Here is a 26,050-nt window from a genome sequence, read left to right as displayed (position 1 = left end):
AGTTTACTACAAAGGATATTATAAAGAATAGAGACAACCAACCAGATGCACAGGTTTATAGGACAAGGTCCATAAGAGTTGTGAGCACAAATCCTCTGTCCCCATGGAGCTGGAGTGCATCACCTCCTGGATGTAGGCACCAACCTGGAGGCTTTCAAACCCCACCGTTTAGAGATTTTTATGGAGGCTTCATTATGTAGGTTTACTCGACTAGTAACTCAATCTCCAGTCCCTTTCCCTTCCCTGGAGATGGGGCAGGGGAGACTTAAAGGTCTAACCCTCTAATCACATAGTTGGTTCCTCTGGCAACCAGCCCCTAGCCTAAAGCTATCTAGGGACCCACCAAGAGTTAGCACATTAGCATACAAAAAGATACTCTTATTAATTCCAGAAATTTCAAGGGTCTTAGAAGCTCTTACATCAGGAACCAGGGACTAAAACTAAATACTATAATAAAAAATATTCCTATCACCCCTATTACTCAGGAAAGTACAAAGGTTTTAGTAGCTCTTACACCAGAAACTGGGAATAAAAACCAAATATACATTTCTTACATGATAATATCACACACGAGATAAAGGGTAAGGAGTTAGAACTCCTAGGGGGAAATACTTTATTATTTCTTTTTTTTGTCTTTTTCTAGGGCCACACCCACGGCATATGGAGGTTCCCAGGCTAGGGGTCTAATAGGAGCTGGAGCCACCGGCCTACGCCACAGCCACAGCAACACCAGATCCAAGCCGCATCTGCGACCTACACCACAGTTCACGGCAATGCCAGGCCCTTAACCCACTGAGCGAGGCCAGGGATCGAACCTGCAACCTCATGGTTCCTAGTCAGGTTCATTAACCACCGACCCACCATGGGAACTCCTCATTATTATTTCTTTACTGTGAAAATATTTCTAGCATTCTTTATACTTTGATAAAATATTTTTGAGACTTCTAAGGCCAACAAATATAATCTGCATTTATTGTGTAAAAATTAAGACTGGCTCAGGCTCTATAATGGGAATTGGATGTTAGATATGCTAAGTCTCAGCTTCTAGAAGAGTTGATTTTGAACTCAATCACCCTTTGAAAGAAGACATACCAGCTCGCATAATTTCGTCAACCAGGAGAATGTTGGTGGCAATCACTGTGCTGAGGAAAAAGATGACAGGGTGAGTAAAGCTAACCAACACTTATCTTTCCTCCCAGCAATCTTCAGCTACCAAAGGCATTTTGTTCTACAGTGATGTTGGTGTGAGATAAGACAAAGCTATTATAAATACAAATATCACCCCTCGTATTATAATTTCAATTCCTTTGCTGATTAAGTGGAAGCCTAATTTTATATTCCAGCACAAGAGAGCTCATTTTTAGCACACCATTTGATTTTTTTCTACTATGCATATGGTACTATGGGTAGTACTTCCTTCTTTCCCTTCCCCCTCAGACAAACAGTAAAAATTAACATTTCCTATAACTTACACGGCTAGAACTAAAATGTTAAAGGGACAAAAATGACAGAAACTAGTCTTTGGAGCTTCCACTGTGGCACAGTGGATTAAGAATCCAACTGCAGAAGCTCAGGTCACTCCAGAGGTGCAGCTTCCATCTCCAGCCCAGCACAGTGTGTTAAAAGAATTGGCGTTGCTGTAGCTGTGGCGTAGGTCGCAGCTGCAGCTCAGATTTAAGCCCTGGCCCAGGAACTTCCATATGCCATGGGTATGGCCAAAAAAATAATAATAATAATGACAGAAGCTAGTCCTTTTTTTTTTTTTTTTTTGCATTTTAGAGCCGCACCCACAGCATATGGAAGTTCCCAGGCTAGGGGTCAAATCTGAGCTGTAGCTGCCGGCCACAGCCCCAGCCACAGCAATGTGGGATCTGAGCCACATCTGCTACCTAATACCACAGCTCATGGCAATGCTAGATACTTAACCCACTAAGCGAGGCCAGGAATCTAACCCACATCCTCATGGATACTAGTCGGGTTCATGACCACTGAGCCATAGCAGGAACTCCCCAGATACTAGTCTTAAAAAACTGGATACTGGAGTTCCAATCGTGGTGCAGTGGTTAACGAATCCGACTGGGAACCATGAGGTTATGGGTTCAGTCCCTGCCCTTGCTCAGTGGGTTGCAGATCCGGCATTGCCGTGAGCTGTGGCGTAGGTCGCAGATGCGGCTCGGATCCCATGTTGCTGTGGCTGTGGTGTAGGCCGGTGGCTACAGCCCTGATTGGACCCCTAACCTGGGAACTTCCATATGCCGTGAGAGCAGCTCAAGAAAAGGCAAAAAGACAAAAAAAAAAACCAAAAACTGGATACCATGCCTTTTCATACACTTAACCATTTTTCCCTGTAACGTGGAAAAAAATAGTAAAATCTTAATGTTATCAATTATATGCCTAAAACTCTCTTTTATTAATATCAACTTACCACGAGTGAAGAAGTTGTTTTTTCACACAGTAATTATCCCAAACTCCTGCATCTGCTGCTACCATTGGCTCACCTGCAAAGTAAAAACAAACTATTTCAATACTGCAATCTTGCTATACTGTTAATATTGGTTGTATATTCTAACAATATTTCCTATACCACCAAAGCTACTATTGACAAGGTCACTAGTGACCTCCATGCTGTCAAATCCAATGGTCGACTCTCATGCTTCATCTAAAGGCAGCACTTGTTAACACAGCTGATTACACCCTCCTGGCCACTTTCTCTTGACCGGTCTTCCAAGACAAGTGGAAGACTTGTCTCCCACTACCGTTGCCTGCTTTTTTGCTTTTGCACTAGTGGCTCCTTTTCCGTCTACCTTTTTGGTTCTTCCTGTTCCTCCTGAGCTCGTAAAGTTGGAGCACCCAAAGGCTCCGTCTTGGATTCTTCTCTTCTCTCTCTACACTCACTCTCTAGGTGATCTTGGCCAGTCTTCTGGATTGAAAACATATACACTCTGACATGAGTTCCCACTGTGGTGGAGTGGGTTAAGGATCCAGTGTTGCCACAGCTGTGGTGTAGGTTGCAGCTGCAGCTTGGAATCAATCCCTGTCACAGGAACTTTCATAGGTCACAGGTGTGACCAAAAGAAGAGAAAACATATACACTCTGATAACTCTCAAGTTTTATCTCTGGAGTTCCCATTATGGCACAGTGGAAACAAATCTATTTTCCATGAGGATGCAGGTTCAATCCCTGGCCTCATTCAGTGGGTCAGGGATCCAGTGTTGCCATGAGCTACAGTGTAGGTCACAGACACAGCTCAGATCCCGCGTGGCTATAGCTGCGGCATGGGCTGGGAGCTGCAGCTCTGATTCAACCCCTAGCCTGGGAACTTCCATATGCCACAGGTGCAGCCCTAAAAAGCCAAAAAAAAAAAAAAAAAAGGTTTTATCTTCAAGGTGGACCACTTTCCTGAGCGCCAGATTCATACATCCAACTATCTACAGATACTTCAAACACTTAAATTTTTCAAAATTCAATGCTGACCTCCAGCCACTACAACCTGCTCTACAGACTTCTCCAAAGCAGTTAATGGCAATTCCAGTTTTCAGCTGACTCCTCTCTATGCGGCTGCAAGAATGATCTTTTTTTTTAGGGCTGCACCCACAGCATATGGAAATTTCCAGGCTAGGTGTCAAATCAGAGCTGCAGCTGCCGGCCTACACTACAGGCACAGCAACTCAGGATCCGAGCCGCATCTGCAACAGCTCATAATGCCAGACCCCCAACCCACTAAGTGAGGCCAGGGATCAAACCTGTATCCTCATGGATACTAGTTGAATTCATTTAACAGTGATCCTTTTAAACATAATTAAACCATGTCACACCTCTGTTCAAAATGCTGCTGCAGAAAAACTCAAAATCTGTAGACTGCCCCACACATCCCTGCATGATCTGACCTTCTATCACCTCTCTCATATCCTCGCTCCTCAAAAACATCAGACAATGGCTTTTCCACTGGTTGTTCCCTCTATCTAGGACATTACTTACCTAGTGCCCACATGGCTAACTTCCTTCCTCCTTTGATTTGTTCAAAGGACCTTCTTAGTGAGGCCTACCCTGATCACCCTCTTTAAACTGAAACCCCCTCCCCACGCTCCTGTGCCAGCATTCACAATCATCCTTATAATTTCCCTTATTTTTTATGGCAGCACCCAAGGCATATGGAAGTTCCTGGACCAGGGAATGAATCTGAGCCACAGCTCCAACCTACACCATAGCTGCAGCAATGTGGGATCCTTTAATCCACTACACCAAGGCAGAGATCAAACCCACACCTCCGCAGTGACCTAAGCTACTGCAGTTGGATTCTTAACCCACTGCACCAGAGCAGGAACTCCTACTTTTTTCAAAGAATTTATTACCTTTAAAAATACTAAAGGAGGGAGTTCCCATTGTGGTTCAGAGGCTCAAGAACCCGATATAGTATCCGTGAGGATGCAAGTTTGATCCCTGGCCTCACGCAGTGGGTTAAGGATGCGACGCTGCTGCAAGCTGCAGTGTAGATTGCAGATTCAGCTTGGATCTGGTGTTGCCATAGCTGTGGTGTAGGCCGGAAACTGCAGCTCTGACTCAACCCCTAGCCCAGGAATTTCCATATGCCGCAGACGCAGCTATGAAAAGAAAAAAAAAATGCAAAAGCAACTTATTAAGGTAATTATTTACTGCCTATTCTTCCCTGCTATAACATAAGCTTACCAGAGCAGGGATTTTTGCCTGTTTTGTTCTATGTGACTCCCAAGAGTCACATAACAAGCACTCAGTAACTATTTCTTAAATGAATGAATATGTGCTTTTAAGAAGTTCAAAAGTAAACCAAAAGCACACAAAATTTAAATCATCCAAATCTCCACCCCCTTACTATAGGTTCTGGATCACTGTAGTATAACCTCTTTTTTTTATTAAACAGCTAGTTGGGTTTTTTTTCTTTTTTTTTTTTTTTGCCTTTTTGCTATTTCTTGGGCCGCTCCCGCAGCTATGGAGGTTCCCAGGCTAGGGGTCGAATCGGAGCTGTAGCCACCGGCCTACACCAGAGCCACAGCAACGCGGGATCCGAGCCACGTCTGCAACCTACACCACAGCTCACGGCAACGCCGGATCGTTAACCCACTGAGCAAGGGCAGGGACCGAACCCGCAACCTCATGGTTCCTAGTCGGATTCGTTACCACTGCGCCACGACGGGAACTCCCTGTTTTTTTTTTTTTTTTAACTTTCTTACCTGTATTCAAATCAATACCAACAAGTTGTTTTGATTCTGAATGCTCAGTCTGAACTTTTACTAGTGTTTCCTGCAGGTCATAACCAGAATTCTGAGCAAGAACCTTTAAGAATAAAAATAATAATAAATATATGTATGGAATGCCTTCATATATATTTGAGTATCATATTCAAAAATAAAGCACTGCTCTCCAGCCTTGTGAAAACATATCCATAATAATCATCTCCTTTAGAAGAATTCCATTCTTCATCTAAGTCATTAGTATTATGTGTATCCAGTACTTTTCATATTTATTTAATCATTTTCCTTATACACATCACACTAAATTTGAGGAAGACATTAGAGTTTCCCTACCCACCCCACTATATTAATTTCACTCCTTGCAGAAGATTTATTTTTTAATGGAAAGAAGTAGAATGGTGTTCTCATTTCCTCTAGTTCATCTAGCCACATGTTTTTCAGTTTTTCCTGGGCACTTGCTAAAGGAAATCTGCCTATCTGCAACATATCTGTACCCCTCATTCACATAAGGAGCATCATGAGCTGTGGCAACGGGAATGGAGATACCTATACTCCAAGTCAGGTTTATTTCCAAGTGGTCTTAAACCAACAGCTGATGAGTGAAAAGGTACCACCAAATGTGTACCGGATTTGCCAATGTGCGCCAACCACAGGATCATTACTTAACTGACTTTGCTGCTCTAGGGGAAGAAAAAATAGATGTCTAACTCATGAATATTCCACAAATTATGAACAACTTTAAAACCATTACCAAAGAGACTTTGCTGGCATTTTTAGTAATGTTTTAATTCATGGTAATAGCACATTTGAAAGTTTTTGTTTCCAAGTGGTTCACAACCAGATTAAGGCAAAGGAAATTAAAAAGGTAGTTCTCTACAAGGACGCAGAGCTGTTATCCCAAAAGATTCCCTGCTACAGCTGTAAAATATCTTAGATTAAACTGTGTGGAGAGGGAGTTCTCCCATGACACAGCAGGTTAAAGACCCAGCATTGACACTGCAGTGGCTTGGGTCACTGCTGTGGCACAGGTTCAATCCCCGGCCCAAGAATTTCTGCATGCTGTAGAAGCAGCCAAAAAAAAAAAAGTGTGAAGAAATACAAATAAATACCTATCTTTCTACTCTGCTGTTAGATAATATGCGCCGTACCTTAGGGATAATAAGTAAAGCATCAGCAAAAGCCTGGACCCCAAGACGAGCTCTTCCTTTTATACTGTGCTTGTATGCAGCTAGAGCTTCAGCTATTGCTACTTCAACTGCACCTGCTCCTGGAACCACACAACCTATTGGAGGGGAAAAAAAATGATTGACAAGACATGCCACATAGAAGAACAGAGAAAAAAGCAACTAGGAATTCATGTTCTATTACCTTGCCTGCATCTAAAACATATTTTAAAATAATGTAAAAAAAAAAAAAAGAAAAAGAAAAAGAAAAGGAGTTCCTGCTGTGGGTGGGCAGTCTCTACAGTACCAGGAAAGTGAGCTGAGGGAATTCCCATTGTGGCTTAAAGGGTTACAAACCCGACCAGTATCCATGAGGATGCGAGTGTGATCCCTGGCCTCACTCAGTGGGTTACGGATTGGGCACTGCCGTGAGCTGTGGTGTAGGTCACAGACATGGCTCGGATCGCGTGTTGATGTGGCTGTCGGGTAGGCCTGCAGCTGCAGCTCCAATTCAACCCCTGGCCTGGGAACTTCCATATGCCATAGGCACAGCCCTAAAAAGAAAAAAATAGGAGTTCCCGTCGTGGCGCAGTAGTTAACGAATCCGACTAGGAACCATGAGGTTGCGGGTTCGGTCCCTGCCCTTGCTCAGTGGGTTAACGATCCGGCGTTGCCGTGAGCTGTGGTGTAGGTTGCAGACGTGGCTCGGATCCCGCGTTGCTGTGGCTCTGGCGCAGGCCGGTGGCTACAGCTCCGATTCAACCCCTAGCCTGGGGACCTCCATATACCGAGGGAGCGGCCAAAGAAATAGCAACAACAACAACAATAACAACAACAACAAAAGACAAAAAAAAAAAACTGATATGAAATGCAAAAGCTTTAAAATAACCAAAATAACTTGAAAAGGAACAAAATGGGAGAATTAACGCTAGTGATTTCAAGACCTGTTATAAATTTATTGTAATCAAGATAGTATGATATTAACCTCATGATAAATAAAGAGATCAGTGAAACTGAATAAAGAATCCAGAAATAGAACAGATAAATATGGAGTTCCCTCGTGGCTCAGCATGTTAAGCTTCTGGCTCTGTCACTGCTATGGCTCTAGATATAGCCGTAGCACAGGTTTGATCCCTGGTCTGGCAAATTCCGCATGCTATGGTTGCGGTCAAAAAAAAAAAAACAGCAACAACACATAAATGTGGACAACTAAGTGATTTTCAACAAAGATGCAAAGGCAACTCAGTGGTGAAAGGATAGTCTTTTCATTAAATGGAGCTGAAACAATTTGATACCTACACACACACACAAAATGAACTCAGATCCATACTTTGCACCATGTACAAAAACTAATTTAAAATGAATCATAGATTTAGGAGTTCCTGTCATGGCACAGTGGTTAACGAATCCGACTAGGAACCATGAGGTTGCGGGTTCGGTCCCTGCCCTTGCTCAGTGGGTTAACGATCCGGCGTTACCGTGAGCTGAGGTGTAGGTTGCAGACACGGCTCGGATCCCGCGTTGCTGTGACCCTGGCGTAGGCCAGTGGCTACAGCTCCGATTCGACCCCTAGCCTGGGAACCTCCATATGCCACAGGAGCGGCCCAAGAAATAGCAAAAAAAAAAAAAAAAAAAAAAAACCTAACTTAAAATGAATCATAGATTTAAATGTAAAACCTAAGACTACAGCACTTTTTAAAGAAAATATTTGGAGGGAGTGGGACTGATTGGGAATTTGGGGTTAAGAGATGCAAACTATTGCCTTTGGAATGAATAAGCAATGAGATCCTGCTGTATAGCACTGGGAACTATATCTAGTCACTTATGATAGAGCATGATAATGTGACAAAAAAGAATGTGTACACGTATGTGTAACTGGGTCACCATGCTGTACAGTAGAAAACTGACAGAACACTGTAAACCAGCTATAATGGAAAAAATATAAATCATTATAAAATTTTAAAAAAGAAAATACAGAAAAAAAATTTTGTGATCCTAGGTTAGGTAAAGATTTTTCAGATACCACCCAAAAGTATAATCCATGAAAGAAAAAAACTGATAAATTAGACTTCATTGAAATAAGAATTCTTCTTTGAAAGACACTGTTAAGAGAATAAAAGAACAAGCTACAGAGTAGAAGAAAATATTTGTAGGGCATCTATTTGAAAACTATTTGTATCCAGAATATACAGACAACTCTCAAACTCAACAATGAAAAAAAAAACAACCAATTTTTAAAAGGGCAAAAGATTTGAACAGAAACTTCACCAAAGATATGTTCGATATCAATGATCATTGGGAAAATGCAAATTAAAACCACAGTTTGGGAGTTCCCATCAAAGCTCAGCAGCAGTGAACCCAACTAGTATCCATGAGGATGCAGGTTCGATCCCTGGCCTCATTCAGTGGGTTAAGGATCCTACATTGCCAGTAACTGTGGTGTAGGTTGCAGATTCGGCTCAGATCCCAGGTTGCTGTGGCTGTGGCAAAGACCTACAGCTGCAGCTTTGATTCAGTCCTTAGCCTAGGAACTTCCATATACCACAGGTATAGCCTTAAAGAGAAAAAAAAATTTGTTTTAATTTTAAGATGACTAAAATTAAAACAACTGACCATATCTAGTATTGGTGAAGATGCAGAACATCTGGAATGCTCATAAATGGCTGCCAGGAATGTAAAATGGTACTTGGTAAAACAGTTCAGCAGTTTCTAAAAAGTTAAAGGTACACCTTCCATAGCACTGCATTCAAAGTGTACGTTCCATACAAAGACCTGTACACAAATGTTCGCAGCAACTTTATTTGCAGTAGTCAAGAACTGTAAACAACCAAATGTCCACCAATAGGTCAATGTGATAAAACAAACTGGAGCATATTCATATAACGGAATACTATCTAGCAATAAAATAACATCAATTAATCTAAAAATAATTATACTGCTTTGAGTTCCCACCAAAGAGCAATGAGTTAAGAATCTTTTTTTTTTTTTTTTGTCTTTTTGCCTTTTCTAGGGCTGCTTCCAAGACATATGGAGGTTCCCAGGCTAGGGGTCTAATCGGAGCGGTAGCCACCAGCCTACGCCAGAGCCACAGCAACGTGGGATCCGAGCCGCGTCTGCAACCTACACCACAGCTCACGGCAACACCGGATCCTTAACCCACTGAGCAAGGCCAGGGATCGAACCTGCAACCTCATGGTTTCTAGTCAGATTTGTTAACCACTGCACCACGAAGGGAACTCCTGAGTTAAGAATCTGATTGCAGGGAGTTCCCGTCCGATCCGGCGTTGCCGTGAGCTGTGGTGTAGGTTGGAGACGCGGCTCGGATCCCGCTTTGCTGTGGCTCTGGCGTAGGCCAGTGGCTACAGCTCCGATTCGACCTCTAGCCTGGGAACCTCCATATGCCACAGGAGCGGCCCAAAGAAATAGCAAAAAGACAAAAAAAAAAAAAAAAAAGGATCTGATTGCAGGGAGCTTGGGTTTATCAGACACAACTTAGAATAGATTTACAAGGAGATCCAGCTGAGTAGCATTGAGAACTATGTCTAGATACTCATATTGCAACAGAACAAAGGGTGGGGGAAAAAATGTGTACATGTAAGGATAACTTGATCCCCTTGCTGTACAGTGGGAAAAAAATTAATTAAAAATAAATAAATAAATAAAAAGAATCTGATTGCAGCAGCTAGGGTCACTGCTGGTGCTGCCATAAAAACTAGTAAGAGTAATAATAATTATATTGAGTAAAAGAAGCCAAACAAAAAAAGCATACATACTACACTATTCCATTCATACAAAATTCTAGAAAATGCAAGCTCACCTATAGCAACAGAAAAGTTGTCTGAGGGTAGGGTGACCCAGGGAGAGGCAGGAGGGAAGGATTACCAAGGGACAATGAAGTAACTTTTAGGGGTTATAAATATGTTCATTACCTTGACTCGGGGGATAGTTTCATGGCTTTTTTTTTTTTTTTTTTTCATGGCCACACTTTTTTTTTCTTCATGGCCACACCCAAGGCATATGGAAGTTCCTGGGCCAGGGATTGAATCCAAGCCACAGCTACAACCTACGCAGGCTGAGCTGGGGGTTCGAACCTGCACCTCCACAGCAACTCAAGCCATTGCAGTCAGAGCCACAGCAGAAACACCAATGGCTCTACACTGTAAATGTGTGTAGTTCATTATATGTCAATTATATATTGATAAATTAATTCTTAAAAAATTAAGAGGTTTAAGTGATATAGAAAAATAGTCCATTTTCCTTTATATTCTAAATTTTAAGAATTGACTACCAAAGACATATTCCTGAATCATACACATTATCTTCCTGAAAAAAATGCTACTAGCTTTTATCAAAAGTGACTAGGAGGAGTTCCCGTCATGGCACAGGGGAAACGAATCCAACTAGGAACCATGAGGTTGCTGTTTGATCCTGGCCTTGCTCAGTGGATCTGGCATTGCCGTGAGCTGTGGTGGAGGTCAAAGACGTGGCTCGGATCCCACATTGCTGTGGCTCTGGCGTAGGCTAGCGGCTACAGCTCCAATTGGACCCCTAGCCTGGGAACCTCCATATGCTGCAAGTGCAGCCCTAAAAAGACCAAAGGAAAAAAAAAAAAGTGACTAGGATAAGAAGGCCCTGGAGTTCCCTGTGGCCCAGCGGGTTGGGGATCTGGCGTTGCACTGCTGTGGCTCAGGTTGCTGCTGTGGCACAGGTTTGATTCCTGGCCTGGGAACTTCCACATACCACAGTGCAGCTAAAAAGAAAAGAAAAAAGAAAAAAACATGAGGTTCATATCTATCACAGAAAAGAGCTTACCATCTTCAATGGCATTTTTGATGGCACGAAGTCCATCTCTTACGGCATCCTTGATTTGTGTGAGAGTATGCTTATTTGGTCCCTTAACCAACAAGGTGACAGAGCGAGGGTTAACACAGTCCTCAATAAAAGTGAACTTTTCCTCACCCTAAAGGATAATACAAGAAGATATAACTTTAATGTGTAATGTCATTATGAAATCAAGACCTAGTTTATAATATTAGAATCCAATCTTCATGTGAATTTTTCTTATCAAGCATAACTAAATATATGTTAAAAAGCAATTAGGTTATATTTGAACTCTTAACAAACATTTAGGTAAATAAATTGTAAAATCCCTCCTGGGAATTCTCAAAATATAAAACCTGAATTTAAAAAATTCACATTTTTTTACAAAAAAGGGTTACTATTCATTTTATAACCATTGCCCAAAGAAATACTCACTAATGTATACTCATGTACAAGACCGGCATGTCCCAAGCAATCTATACTGAGATCTTCAAGAGAATTCACAGCCACTCCACCACAAGCAAGAGAAAGTCTGAAATCACATACATGGCACCATAGCTTTGGTTATGGAAAACATAGAGACTAATTCCTTTCTTTTGTTTTTTTTGTCTTTTTTTTAGGACCTCACCCATGGCATATGGAGGTTCCCACACTAGGGGTCTAATTGGATGGAGTTGTTGCTGCCGGCCTACACCAGAGCCACAGCAACGCCAGATCCAAGCCGTATCTATGACCTACACCACAGCTCATGGCAACCCCGGATCCTTAACCCACTGAGTGAGGCCAGGGACTGAACCCCCAACCTCATGGTTCCTAGTCGGATTCGTTTCTGCTGCACCAAGACAGGAACTCCTATTGCTTTTTAAACCTGTTTTAGGGAGTTCCCTCATGGCACAGTGGGTTAAGGATCCAGCGTTGTCACTGCAGCAGCCCAGGTCACTGCTATGGCTCAGGTTTGATCCCTGGCCTGGGAAGTTCCATATGCTACAGGCATGGCCAAAACAAAAAACAAAAACAAACCTGTTTTAAGAAGATGGAAACTTGCTGAGGTTCTAATGAGAAAAAGTTCTGAAGTCAGTTAACAATCTTGATTTTAACAGTTTCATTATTTACTGAAAGTCTGAACATAATTTGGAATTTGTATGCTACCATTTTGCTCAACATTTACATATAAGCTAAAGAAATACACATGGGATAATTTCAATTTAACCTGTCAAAAAAATTAGGATACCTACCTTTCCATGTTTCTTCTTTTTGCTCTGCGAAGAGCTACTATGCCATGTTTTGCAAGAGCATCTAAGGAAAATGGATCAATTCCCTATAATCAAATTAGCATAAAAGTTAACAAGCATGTTTTAAGCCAGTAGTTCTCAAACTTTTTGGTCTCAGTACTGCTTCAGAAACTTAAAAATTATCAAGAACCCAAAGAGCTGTATCTATAATATTTAACCACATTATAAATTAAAATTAAGACATTTTTTGGAATTCTGATTGTGGCTCAGTAAGTTAAGAACCCATGAGGATGCAAGTTCAATTCCTGGCCTTGCTCAGTGGGTTAAGGATGGGGTGTTGCTACAAGCTGTGCCATAGGGCACAGATGCAGTTCGACCCTGAGTTGCTGCAGTTATGGTGTAGGCTGGCAGCTGCAGCTTCAATTATACCCCTAGCCAGGGAAGTTCCATAGGCTGCAGGTCCAGCCTTATAAAATAAAATAAAATATGACATTTTTGAAATATTTATTAATCTATTAAAAATAATAACACATTTACATTAACATAAACAACATTTTTAAGGAAAATTTATTTTAACTCCCTAAACAACAACAACAACAACATACATATATATGGTGGAGTAGTGGCACTGTTTCACATTTTTGTAAATCTTTTTTTTTTTTGCTTTTTAGGGCCGCACCTGCAGCATATGCAAGTTCCCAGGCTAGGGGATGCTGAAACAGAGCTGCAGCTGCCAGTCTATGCCACAGCCACAGCAACGTGGAATCCGAGCCACATCTGCAACCTACACCACAGCTACTGGCAATGCTGGATCCTTAACGCACTGAGCAAGGCCAGGGATCAAAACCGCAACCTCATGGACATCTGTCGGGTTCATTAACACTGAGCCGCAACAGGAACTCCTGCAAATCTTTTTAATGTCTATCTTGATAGAAAATTAATTCTCATATCTGCTTCTGTATTCAATTTGGTGTGATACATCATTTTGTTTAAAGTATATGAAGGGGGCGTTCCCATCGCAGCATAGCAGAAACGAGTCTGACTAGGAACCATGAGGTTTCGGGTTCGATCCCTGGCCTTGCTCAGTGGGTTAAGGATCCGGCATTGCCGTGAGCTGTGGTGTAGGTCACAGACTTGGCTTGGATCTGGCGTTGCTGTGGCTCTGATGTAGGCCGGTGGCTACAGCTCTGATTCGACCCCTAGACTGGGAACCTCCATATGCCTCGGGTGTGGCGCTAAAAAGACAAAAGACAAAAAGACAAAAAAAAAGTATATGAAGAAAATCTGGTCTTTTCATTTTTGAGGAAAACCTACCAAATACCCACATCTAAAAACCATTCTGTCAGTCATTCTTTCAAATAAAAATGGCATTTCAGGAGTTCCTCTTGTGACTTAGCAGGTAAAGAGCCCAACATAGTGTCCAAGGAATCATTATCTTACAATAAGCTATAATGGAATATAATCTGCAAAAATAATGAATCACTATGCTGCACACCTGAAACTAACACAATATTGTAAATCAACTATACTTCAATTTAAAAAATAAAGAAACGGATGCATATTTAAGGGTCAAAATTTAATAAAATTAATAAATTTTACCACTTCAAGACATTCTTAAATGAAACTGGCCTTTCTGTGTAAAAGGTGATGTGACAATAAAGAACATGATGGCTGGTACAGTTTGGTGCTACTGCTTTGATCTGTACTAATAAGGCACCAGCAGCTTTACCTATTGCTGCTTTTGCATCATCATTGCAGATGTCAACACAATATAAAAGGCACTGTTAATATTATGAAAATAGTTTTGACCTCACAAACGTGCCTGGCCCTTGAAAGGGGGTCAACAAACCACTTTGCAAAGCACTGAAGAACATTTCCACACAGTTAAAATCTAAACTTTCCTTCTTACCTTTTGATTAATGACAACAAATCCTTTATTGGACTGAGCACAGACTTTGTCTTTTAGGTCTATTATTTTTTGTACTCTGTCATCAATAAATTTTCTTTCAGCTTTTACCAATTTCTCTTTCTCTTCCGCAGTCTTATAAAAGAAACCAGAGCTCACCTCACTAAAAGATCAATAAAAACAAACGAGTAAAGGCAAGGCAGGGAAGAGGAAAAGGTAGAGTTTATACTAAATACTTGGGAGGTAACAAAGGGATTAAAAAAGACATTTAGAAAAAAACAATTTCAAAGAATACAAAGAGTGACTGACATACGTACGTTTTTTCATATTCTAGTGATACATTACACGTAAGGATAAATGCATCTTCTACTCGCTTCTTCATATCTGGATGACGGGCACCATGATCCAAAACCAGTCCTCTGATCAACCTATTAAAAACACATAATGCTTCTTACTTTGAATATACTCTCTCCAATTTGGTGTAAGATTAAAATTATACTCTTAAAGTTGTAACAGAACCACCAGGGCACACATTGTTTCCTTGAGCCAGTGAATTATTGCCTAATACATAATTAGTAAAATTAGGAAAGAGAACCTATTTTAACACAGTGTGACTGTGAAGTCACAATGAAAAGTCACACCAGAATTATTCTCTAAATTATGTGGCTCAAACATGTGACATGGCTGATCAAGTAATGAAAGGTAGGCACACAATGAGTTTCTTAGGAACATTTGTTCAAAATAATTATATGGAACAACTAAAAATTGTTAACCTAAATGTCCAACAATAGGGCACTGTTCAGTAGGTAATGACTCATATATGTCCTAGTCATGAAAACTATGTAATAACATGGAAAAATATTTAGGGTAGTTAATAAGCAGGGAGTGACAAATTGCATATAAAGAATGATTATAACTAATTTTTTTTAAATAAGCACCTTGGCTGAAAAGGAAAAGTGGAAGGAAACTAAGAGTAGAATTTTGTTTGAGTTATGTAGGAATAGAGATAACCTAGAGGGGCAGGCTTCTTGTTTTCCAAATGATCTTTTAAGAGCATATATTTTTATAACTTTAAAAAATTCATTTACACCCTATTAGGGAATGGCATTTCCACTTACAAGTCTTTTATAACCAATATTTATTATATACTATGGAAAGGAAATAATTTTTACAATAGTTAAACATAATTATACAGAAGTTTTCAAAATGTTAATCTAACTAGATTACTCCAACTCCTAACTGCAGGTGAAGATATTTTATTTAGGAAGAGACAAACTATATGTCCAATATTTTTTGCTCTTCAAGTCTCTTTCACTCTTTCCCCAGCTTCCCACTCTCAGCACATGACCTTGCTTCCTTGAGAAAATAAAAACACTGTCCCATCACTACCTCTACTAATCCACTGGCCCTTGATCCTGAACGTCCTGTAACTAGGAATGAACTGCCCATGCCCCTAAGGTTTACCCCTTCCCTTGTGTTCTGTATTCCATTTCCCCCTCTGCTTCTGTAATTGTCCCCTCTTCCCCTACATCAACTCTCCCTGTCTACAGGAGCATCCTCCTTAGGATACAAACTTGCCAAAGTAATTTTCATCTTTAAAACAAAAAATTCTTCTCCTTTAACCCCATTCCAATTTTCCCTTCTAGCTGCTGCCCCACTTCTTTGCTCCCCTTTATAGCTAAACTCCTCTGAGTTGTCTACACTTGCATACTCACTTCTAAACAGTCTCCCCTGAGCCCACTTTCAATCTGACTTTCACTCACCCCTTGATTGAATCAGCTTTAATCAAAGCCACCAAAAAACTAAACGTTCTCCAAATCTAATGGTTCTCAGCTCACAACTTGCTCAAACATTCAGCAGCATATGACATAGCTGATTGTTTTCTCTCTCTCCTTTTTTTTTTTTTTTTTTTTTTACTTTTTAGGGCCACAGCAATGCTGGAAGATCCAAGCCACATCTGCGACCTACACCACAGCTCACAGCAATGCTGGATCCTTAACGCACTGAGCAAAGCCAGGGATTGAACCTGCATCCTCATGGATGCTAGCCAAATTCGTCACAACTAGGCCACAACAGGAACTCCTTAGAAATCTAAGATTCTTAAAGAAAGAAATCCTGTTTTGTTTATTCTTCATTCCTAGTACCTAAAACAGTGAGTGGCTCCTGGTAACATATATTGAGTGAATAGACTGATATTGAATAAAAGTAATTAATGAAATTAATAAAAGAGTGTGAAGATAAACAAGTATCCTGTAATTTAAATATCGCCAAAGTTTATGCCATTTACTTTGTATCTGTTTCTGATTTATGCTTCATCTCCATGATTTCCACCATGAAGAGATCAATAGGATAACCCGGTCTTCTAACAGCCAAAACAGACTCCACCACAGTCTGAAAGAAAAATGAACAAGAACAGTAAATTATTTGGTCCACTTAAAGAAACCAGTGGCCCAAGTAGTCTATCACCAGACTAAGCAGATAAAAGTTCTTCAGGCTCCAAGATACAGGCAAGGCCAAAAAGTGCCACTTTGTCAAGGACATTAATAATAACCAAAGAATACTTGAGAGCCTACAGGAGTTTCAGAGATTATCAGGCCCAAACATTTTATTTTACAGATAAGGAAATTAAGACTTTAAGAAGTTATGGTCTTAAAACAAGGTCTAACAGGTAGCAGAGTCAGGAATAGGAATCAGGTATCTTTAGTTGCCAAGCCTACTATACCAACACTACCCAAACTTTTCCACCAAAGGACACCTTAATGGAAAAGGAGGAAATGTACTCTAAGGAAAGACCTCAAATCTGCTGGCTATAACAACAGGAAATTTTAAAGTTTTGTGTTTTCTATGAAAAGTCTCCATGTCATGCCATAACATACACATGTTTGCTTTAATGTGAAAATAATGCTTTCCCCAAAACCATAAAGCTAAAATTGATACTCCAGAAATACACGTCTCGTTTATTCTGCCAAATATCCCCAGGGATATGCAACTTGAGAAGCACAGCACAACTCAGCCTATTGCTTAGCTCAGAAAGTAATTATAAGGAGTTCTTGCTGTGGCACAATGGGATTGGCAGTGTCTCTGCAGCACCAGGATGGAGGTTCAATCCCCGGCCCAGCACAGTGGGTTAAGGATCCCAGGGATTGGATATGATCCCTGGCTTGGGAACTCCATATGCCACTGGGCACCCAAAAGAGAAAAGAAAATATGAAAATAACTGACTATAAAAATTAAGTGCTGGAGTTCCCGTTGTGGCGCAGTGGTTAACGAATCCGACTAGGAACGATGAGGTTGCAGGTTCGATCCCTGGCCTTGCTCAGTGGATTAATGATCTGGCGTTGCTGTGAGCTGTGGTGTAGGTTGCAGACGCGGCTTGGATCCCGAGTAGCTGTGGCTCTGGCGTAGGCCAGTGGCTACAGCTCCAATTCGACCCCTAGCCTGGGAACCTCCATATGCCACGGGATCGGCCCAAGAAATAGCAAAAAAAAAATTAAGCGCTATAGTATAACCACCCTAAAATATAAGCAAAGCAAAAAAAAAAAAATGCTATCTTAGGAAAAGTTTACTGCGATAATATGATTTTGGGGTTGGGTGCCTAAAGGGAATAATGACAAACCACTGGAAAATAAGAGTATTAGTGTTTCTATAACTCCAAAAGAGAATGGGGCCCCTAACAGATAGCAGGAGGATTATGGTCTACTAAATATATGTACTCTTAAAAATAGAAATTAAGTAGAGCCTTTACTTGGCCTCTGCTCAACAAGAAACTATCTTAATTTCTTAATTTTAATCTGATTTTCCAAGTAGCTTTTCCTACTGGTATGGAAAATTGAGCAGAAACAACTTAGGTGTTCCCGTCCATTTGGTATTTATATTTCTCGAAGTAAATTAGTAAGATAACATTCTGACTTACAGGTCAGTATCTTGTGAATTTGGTTGTGATGAACTCATCATTCCTTATAAACTAATACAGTCGAATTTCAGAAATTCCAAAGCTGAGGAATGATGATATCATCAAACTATAGCTACCTGATAAAAACCTTCCCCAAATACCCAATCTTATCCTGATATTTCTTCTACCTTTAGAAGTAAATGAGCATACATTTTGCAGAGGTGAATATTATCTATCAGATCAACCAATCATGTTCATTAAAGTGGTAACCATAACTATAAGGCACTCGGCCAAAACAACATCTCCAACCTCATGTAATAAATATGGACCTTTAAGACACCAGTACATCACCACAAGGGCTTCCACAGGGGATGATCCACAGGCAGCCAAGTCCCTCTCAACTTTCAAGTCAAAAAAGCCTTAAAGGAGCTCCCACTGTGGTGCAATGGGATCAGTAGCAACTCAGGAGTGCTAGGATGCAGCTTCGTTCCCCTGTCCGGCACAGTGGGCTAAGGATCGGCATTGCCACGCTGAGGCTTAGCTTACACCTCAGTTCAGATCTGATCCCTGGCCCAGGAGATCCATATGCCACAGGCCAGCCAAAAAAAAAAAAAAAAAAAAACCCTGAGCCTTAGAAGAAGGTTTAATATTACACTTTTGTGAAATTTCATATACTATTCTAAAGAATCAAATCTACTTTACAAATAAGCCTATACGCATATGTTTTCTATATTTTATTATGTGTTCAAAATAACCATATGCAATAGCTGATCATCTTATAGGAAAAAAAAGATCACCATGTATTAGGCTGTACTTGTTATACAAAAGTTTAACCACATACCTCTGTTAATACATTAGCCAGTTCAGGATGAACTTTAGTTTGCAGAGATGTTCTAGCCACATCAAAGAGGATTTCTCTTTTCATCTCTTTTTTAATTTTAACTTCGTCCAAAACTTCAAGTGCCTTTATTTTTGCAGCTTCAAATCCTTCAGCTATTATCCTAGGGTGCAGGCCCTAATATAGCAACATAAATCTATAAATTATAAAGTAAGTCATTCAAAGTGAAAATAATCATCCTTTCCTATTAATAGGTATGTCCAAAAAAAAGTAGTATTACCCACATCAATGTCACTATATACAAGTATATGTAATTTATAACAGTAATCTGGGAGTTACCATTGTTGCTGAGGGGGTTAAGAACCTGACTAGTATCCATGAGGATGTAGGTTCGATCCCTGGCCTTGCTCAGTGGGTTAAGGATCCAGTGTGGCCATGAGCTGTGGTGTAGGTGGCAGATGCAGCTCAGATCTTGCGTTGCTGTGGCTGTGGTGCAGGTTGGCAACTGTACCTGCCCTTATACCTCTAGCCTGGGAACCTCTGTATGCCACAGGTGGGGCCGTAAAAGTAAGTAAATATATAAATAAATAAATAAATAAATAAAGTTGACGTTTACTGAGCATTTGTGCCAGGCACTATTCTAAGGGCTTTACATCTATTATTTTAGTTCTCTCAACAAAATGAAGTGGGTGTTATCATTCCTGTTTCACAGATGAGGCAACTGGGCTTAAATGCTCAGATCACCAGGCTAATAAAAGGTGGAGTGAGGATTTAAACCCACAAGGCTAGATGCCAGAGCCTATGTTATTAACCATCTTCAAAGCATTTCCTCAGACTAGGACCTCACACCTTCTCACCCAGACTGCTATGAAAATCTTCAGTCCTGGAGTTCAAGCTGTGGCTCAGCAGGTTAAGACACCTGACGTTGTCTGTGTGAGGATGAAGACTCGAAGCTCTGATTGATCCCTAGCCTGGGAACTCCCATGTGCTGCAGGTGCAGCCATAAAAAGGAAAAAAAATTTAATTTTAAAAATTTTTTAAAAAGAAAATCTTGGAGATACCATTGTGGCACAGCAGAAATGAATCCAACTAGTATCCATGAGGATGCGGGTTTGATTACTGGCCTCATTCAGTGGGTTAAGGATCAGGCTTTGCTTTGAGCTACAGTGTGGGTCTTAGATACAACTCGGATTCCCTGTTGCTGTGGCTGCGGCATATGCCAGCAGCTGTAGCTCCAATTCAACCTGGAAACTTCCACATGCCTCAGGTGTGGCCTTAAAAAGAAGAAAAAAAAATATTCAGTCTTGATTCCCTTAAAACGTCCCCAAATATTTAAAAGGTCAATCTAGGAGTTCTTGCCATGGCACAGTAGATTAAAGCATCAGGTATTCCCACAGCTGCGATGCAGGTCTCAGCTGCAGCTCAGATTCAATCCCTGGCCAGGGAACTTCAAAACACTGCAGGTGCGACCATATAATTAAAAAAAAAAAAAAGCCAGTCTGACCACCTCACTCATGAATATGTTCATAGGAATATTCTTCTTGATTAGTATAATACACGCCTATTCACTAATATCCACATCACTTTAAACTTCACCAACACCAAACTGCTTGTGTCTCTGCACATACACTTCCCTCTGGGCCTTGGCTCCTGTTATTCCCCTCCCTCTGCCTGGAAGGCCGTTCTCCTTACTCCCTCCTCCTTCATCAGGCTCACGCCTTCTCATCCTAAAGATTTAGCCCGGGGCCTTATTTCCTCCAGAGTGCTTCCTGACCACCTCAGGCCAGCGGAGGACACCACTCCCTCCTCAGTGTTTCTTCCTACCCTATGCCGTGCCGAGTTCTGCACTGCCCTGCCACACACTTGCATAACTATGTTAGTGTCTATCAGCGTCTCCATCTTCCCTAACTTCTTTCTTCCTAGCCCGACCCTAATTTTGTGTACATATCTCTCTTCCTCAGTGCTTCAGAGGAAGCTCAGATCCTGATGAGATTAAGACAGTTTCCCTAAAAACTGTCATTGGTTTGGAATGGACATAGGACCAAAGTTGGGCCAATCATATAAAGGAAGGATTTATAAACCATGGCTGGGTGAACGGTTGTCTTGCCCTCTCCAGCTGAGAGTTAGTAAGGGGTGCACTAACTTTCTTCTGACACTCTTTCATTCAGGATGGAAATAAGGCCACGATGAAACAGCATTATAAATGGAAAAGCTTGGAGTTCCCGTTGTGGCTCAATGGGTTAAGAACCTGACTATCCATGAGGATTCAGGTTCAATCCCTGGCCTTGCTCAGTGGGTTAAGGATCCAGCGTTGCCACAGCTGTGGTGTAAGTCGCAGCTGCAGCTAGGATCTGCTGTTGCTACAGCTGTGGGGTAGGCTGGCAGCTGCAGCTCCAATTTGACCCCTAGCCTGGGAACTTCCATATGCTGCAGGTGCAGCCCTAAAAATACATACATACGAACAAAAATAAATAAATAGAAGACCTAAGAGACAGAAAGGACCTGGGTAGGACATAATTTTTTTTCTGTTGTTTAGAGATTTTTAGTCAAGTCTCTACTGTTTATTAAAAAAAAAGTCCTGAGAATGGAGTCCCCTGTGGCACAGTAGGTTAAGGATCTGGCATTGTCACTACAGTGGCTAGGGTTGCTGCTGTAGCACAGGTTCCACCCCTGGCTCAGGAACTTCTGCATGCCATGAGCAAGGCCGAAAAAAAGAGACATCCTGAGATAAGTAGCAGGACTGAATTAATAGATAATTCCCAATACTAAATGAAACACAAAGAAGTAATAACTTTAACACTTTGATTAGATTATGCTTGGCTAAAATTATCTCTGAAAGAGAGCAAAAATTCAACTACTTAATTAGAAAAGATAGACAAGTAATAAAAAGAACACAGATTTAACAAAGGCATGGAGATAGAAATATGTGCAATGATTTCAGAGGCCAATGAACAGATGAATCTGGCTAGAGTAGTTTATAAAGGGAAATCAAACTAAGAAGGTAGATAAATTCACAATGTGGAAGACCTTCAATAATTTTTCTCCAGTTATTTTTTAAAAGGTGCGTAAACTGGTTTTATCACTGACGTCTTTTTCTTTTAGGTTATTAGTCATGGGTACATGGCTTATTTTTTTAACTTTCTATATATCTCAAATATTTTGTTTTAAAAAGAGGTATATAATTTCAATAAACACTATTATTTTGGTTTAAAAAAAGTCCATTATTATTTCCATTTATAACTGTCCAAAAATATCTTTTTTCCAAGTTTTTAACACCTCTTTTAATTAAAGTATAGTTGATTTACAATGTGCCAATTTCTGCTGTACAGCAAAGTGATCCAGTCATACATACATACACATTCTTTTTCTCATATTATCTTCCATCACGCTCTATTGCAAGAGATTGGACAGGGAGTTCCCCTTATGGCTAAAGGGTAACAAATCTGACTAAGCATCTATGAGGACTCAGGTTTGATCCCTGGCCTTGCTCAGTGGGTTAAAGGATCCGAAGCTGCTATGAGCCATGGTATAGGTCACAGGTGCGGCTTGGATCTAGCGTGGCTGTGGCGTGGGCTGGCAGTTGCAGCTCAGATTCGACCCCTAGCCTTGGAACTTCCATATGCCGAGGGTGCAGCCCAAAAAAGCAAAAAAAAAAAAAAAGAGAGAGAGAGAGAGACTGGACAGAATTCCCTGTGCTATACAATAGGCCTCATTGCCTAGCCATTCAAAAATATCTTGATAAAAGTTAAATTTTGCCCTCTAAAGTTAAACCATTCTACTGGCAAAAAAAAAATAAGTCGCTATTCAAAATAAAGTACCACATGAATGTGATTTCTATTCTAAGTTCTAATACCTCAGAAATGTAAAGATCCGCTTGTTTTAGTAACTCTCCAATAATCAGAACATTTGAGGTAGTACCATCTCCTGTAATGTCATCCTGGGCTGTTGCTACTTTTGCTATCAAAGAAGCTGTTGGATGTTGAATTTGCTGAAAAAAAGCAACAGATTAAAATAAGGGAGAGAATGAGATAAAGATATAGTCCACCAAAAACAAAATAACCTAAGGGTCAAAAGTAAAATTAAGAAATGAAATAAGCTTCGTTCTCTAAGTTCATAAGCTTTATATTATCATACATAATAAATGTCAAAACCAGAAGTTAAAAACTGAGAATTAATGAGGTTTGAACATTTTGTAAAAGAGTCTTTGCTTCGGAAAGCATTGACATTTCAAAAATAAGATTAAATCCTTCAATCTGGAAGATGAATATATTTACTAAAATTGCAAAGGATTTTTTTCCCCATGATTACAAAGAACATAACACAGTGCCTTTAAAAGATGTAACTAATTTGGAAGTATCCCTAAGCTATTATATATGTGTACTATACAAAGATTTGAAAACAGCCAATAGACTTTTTTTCCCCTAAGGTTTAATCTAACAAGTATATCACATGACTGCAGTACTTAGCGAGCAGCCTCAGTTTAAAGATACACAAATTGGGAGTTCCCTGGTTGCCTAGTGGTTAAGGATTCAGCATTGTCACTGCTGCGGCTCAGGTTCAATCCCTAGCCCAGAAACTTGCCCCATGCCGCAGGTACGGCCAAAAATAAATAAATAAATAACATATAAAGACACACAATTTGCACTATGTTTTCAATTAAGGCTTATTAAGGTTTATTACGTCAGCAGCATCCGCTCACCATCTCATGGAGCAGCACATTGCCATCTTTGGTGAGCTTGATGTCTCCAGCACCAGAAACAAGCCTGTTCAGAAAACAAGGATTATTAACATCATATGGCAAGACAGTCTCCAGTGCTTGCCACTCCACTCCCCTTAACACAAGTAAAACGTCATTCCACAGGGTGGGGGGATAGATACCACAATGATACCACCGTTTACAACCCCTGGAATCACTTCTCCCCAGATGGACTGCTAGGGTGATTTCATTTCAAATGGAACATTTACATGTTTAAGGATAAGAGTAGTGGATGAGTTATAAATAATGGTTTGGTACTTGGAAGAATGCCTGGAAATCTATGAACCACAAATTTGTGACTTTTCTGCGGGTTTCTTATTTTCATGAAATGTTAGCACTCATCCACTCAACTAAGTTTTTTCCCTCATCCCTCACATTCATTAGATGATCAAGTTCTGTCAATTCTACAACCTAAATGTCTCTTGAATCTACCCCTTTCTGTTTATTTTCACTGTCATCATCATCACTTGTCTAGACTACTTAGCATCCTGACACCTCTGTATTTGAATCTACCCTCCACACTGCATTTATCTTTCTAGGAGGCAATGTAATTCAATCAGATCCCTGATCAAAAATCCTTCCATGGAGGAGTTCCACCGTGGCCCAGTGGGTTAAGGATCCAGCATTGCCACGGCTGTGGCTCAGATTCTATCCCTGGTCCAGGAACTTCCATATGCTGTGGGTGCTACCAAAAAAGAAAAAAAAGAAAAAAAAAGAAAAAAAAAGGAGCTTCCATGGAGCTCCCTTGTGGTGCAGCAGATTAAGGATCCAGTATTTCAGTGCAGCAGCTTGGGTCACTGGGGTGGTATGGGTTCAATCTCTGGCCTGGGAAGTTCCACATGCCACTGGGTGAGGCCAAAACAAAACAAAACAAACACCCCTACCATGATTTTCATGTTCTCCATCACCTTCAAGGTAAAATCCAAATTATTTAGCAATGATATAGTTTACCTTTCCCAATCTGGATAATGTCTATTTTTCACTACCTCTTCTACCAAATGAGATCTTGTGGGAAAATCTTGTGGTTCCCTTAACATAACATGTTTAGTTTTGTTTCTGTTGGATCTACACCACTGGGCTTTCTTGTTCCTGAAGTTATTCTATCTAGAAGGCCTTTACTCCCTTCCCCAACCTGTGAACTCTTAACTCATCTTGCAGGACTCTGATGAAAAATCCTGTTATTTGAGAAGCTTTTCCTTTTCCCTTCTGCCATCAGTAATCAGTCCCTTCCCATATATATATTTAGCACATTCATCTCTATTAGAACTCCTTAAGATCAGAAACCGTGTCTTAACCATCTCATTCCCAGCATCCCAGTTAGAATAAATGCCCTCTTTCACCGCTAATTTTATTTTGCTCATTCCTCTGAAACTGTACCTCTTTCCTCTTACACCTTTTTGCCCTCACCAGTCACTTTCTTTCTCTCTTCTAAATACCGGTCCTAGGTAAACACAGGCTCAAAGGATGGCTATGATGAAGCGCTGGTACAGAGCGTACAACTTGCTCAAGGACTCACAGCTAGAATTGGCAGAACTTGATCTTGCCTAGCTAGAAGGGGAACTTGGATCTGAACCCAAGCCCGCCAGACTCTAAAGCCCATGCCATCTCCACTACAACACAATGCCAAACAAAATCCAAACCAAGGGCATAATAAAGAACAGGGGAGTTAGAGGGCCTATGTTTCATATGAGACACTAAATGAACTAACTTTCTAGTTGCATATGAACCTCAACAAGTTGGGGGGCAGGAAGGGGGGAGGTATGACAGCTTCACTAGAGGGCCTTTTCCTCAGGCAAAAATTCTTCTCCGCCAGGCTAGAGACAGCTCAAGGCAGAAATGCCGAACGAGGGAAAACAGGCCCACAAGCGCGTGCACATCGCTCCAATCTCTTCGCGGAACGTCCAACTCAGAGCGCGCCGCGACACCCAACAAATCCCCAACGCCCTAACCGCCGCTCCAACCGCCGCCTCACATTTTCATGGTGCCCTTAGGACCTAAGTTGGTCCGCAGCACATCCTGCAGCCCTCGGGCGGCGCATATATTGACAGCTAAAGCTGCCTGTGCCCGCGCCACCTCAGCTTTGGCGTTTATGGCCTTTATCGCAGCCATGGCCACTTGCAGCAGCGTACACGCCAACAAAAGCTGCCTCTGCCTCGAGTCTGAGGGACACCCGTGCACCACGGACCACGCTCCGGAGCCTCAGCCAACCCGCG

General features: G+C 41.0%; 1 protein-coding gene across 2 annotated transcripts; it reads right to left on the bottom strand.

Annotated features, from left to right (window-relative positions):
- Positions 1-952: 952 nt before the first annotated feature.
- Positions 953-26,044, bottom strand: CCT6B (chaperonin containing TCP1 subunit 6B). 2 transcript variants are annotated; one of them, XM_047759054.1, is made up of 14 exons: positions 25,810-26,044; positions 23,781-23,844; positions 22,935-23,069; positions 19,085-19,258; positions 16,639-16,742; positions 14,669-14,779; positions 14,355-14,514; positions 12,449-12,531; positions 11,649-11,745; positions 11,205-11,352; positions 6,378-6,511; positions 5,209-5,311; positions 2,426-2,498; positions 953-1,142 (listed from the first exon to the last, which is right to left on the bottom strand). In XM_047759054.1, the coding sequence occupies exons 1-14, from the start codon at positions 25,944-25,946 to the stop codon at positions 1,070-1,072; spliced, it is 1,596 nt and encodes a 531-aa protein (XP_047615010.1). In that variant the 5' UTR covers positions 25,947-26,044; the 3' UTR covers positions 953-1,069. The 2 variants fall into 2 exon arrangements, with proteins under 2 accessions (XP_047615010.1, XP_047615011.1); XM_047759055.1 differs by lacking the exons at positions 953-1,142; positions 5,209-5,311 and having other exon boundaries at positions 2,432-2,498.
- Between the last annotated feature and the right edge of the window lie 6 nt (positions 26,045-26,050).

This window comes from Phacochoerus africanus, chromosome 14, assembly GCF_016906955.1.
Source record: "Phacochoerus africanus isolate WHEZ1 chromosome 14, ROS_Pafr_v1, whole genome shotgun sequence".
In the NCBI taxonomy this organism is placed as follows: Eukaryota; Metazoa; Chordata; class Mammalia; order Artiodactyla; family Suidae; genus Phacochoerus; species Phacochoerus africanus.
This window is presented reverse-complemented; position numbering and strand designations above follow the sequence as displayed.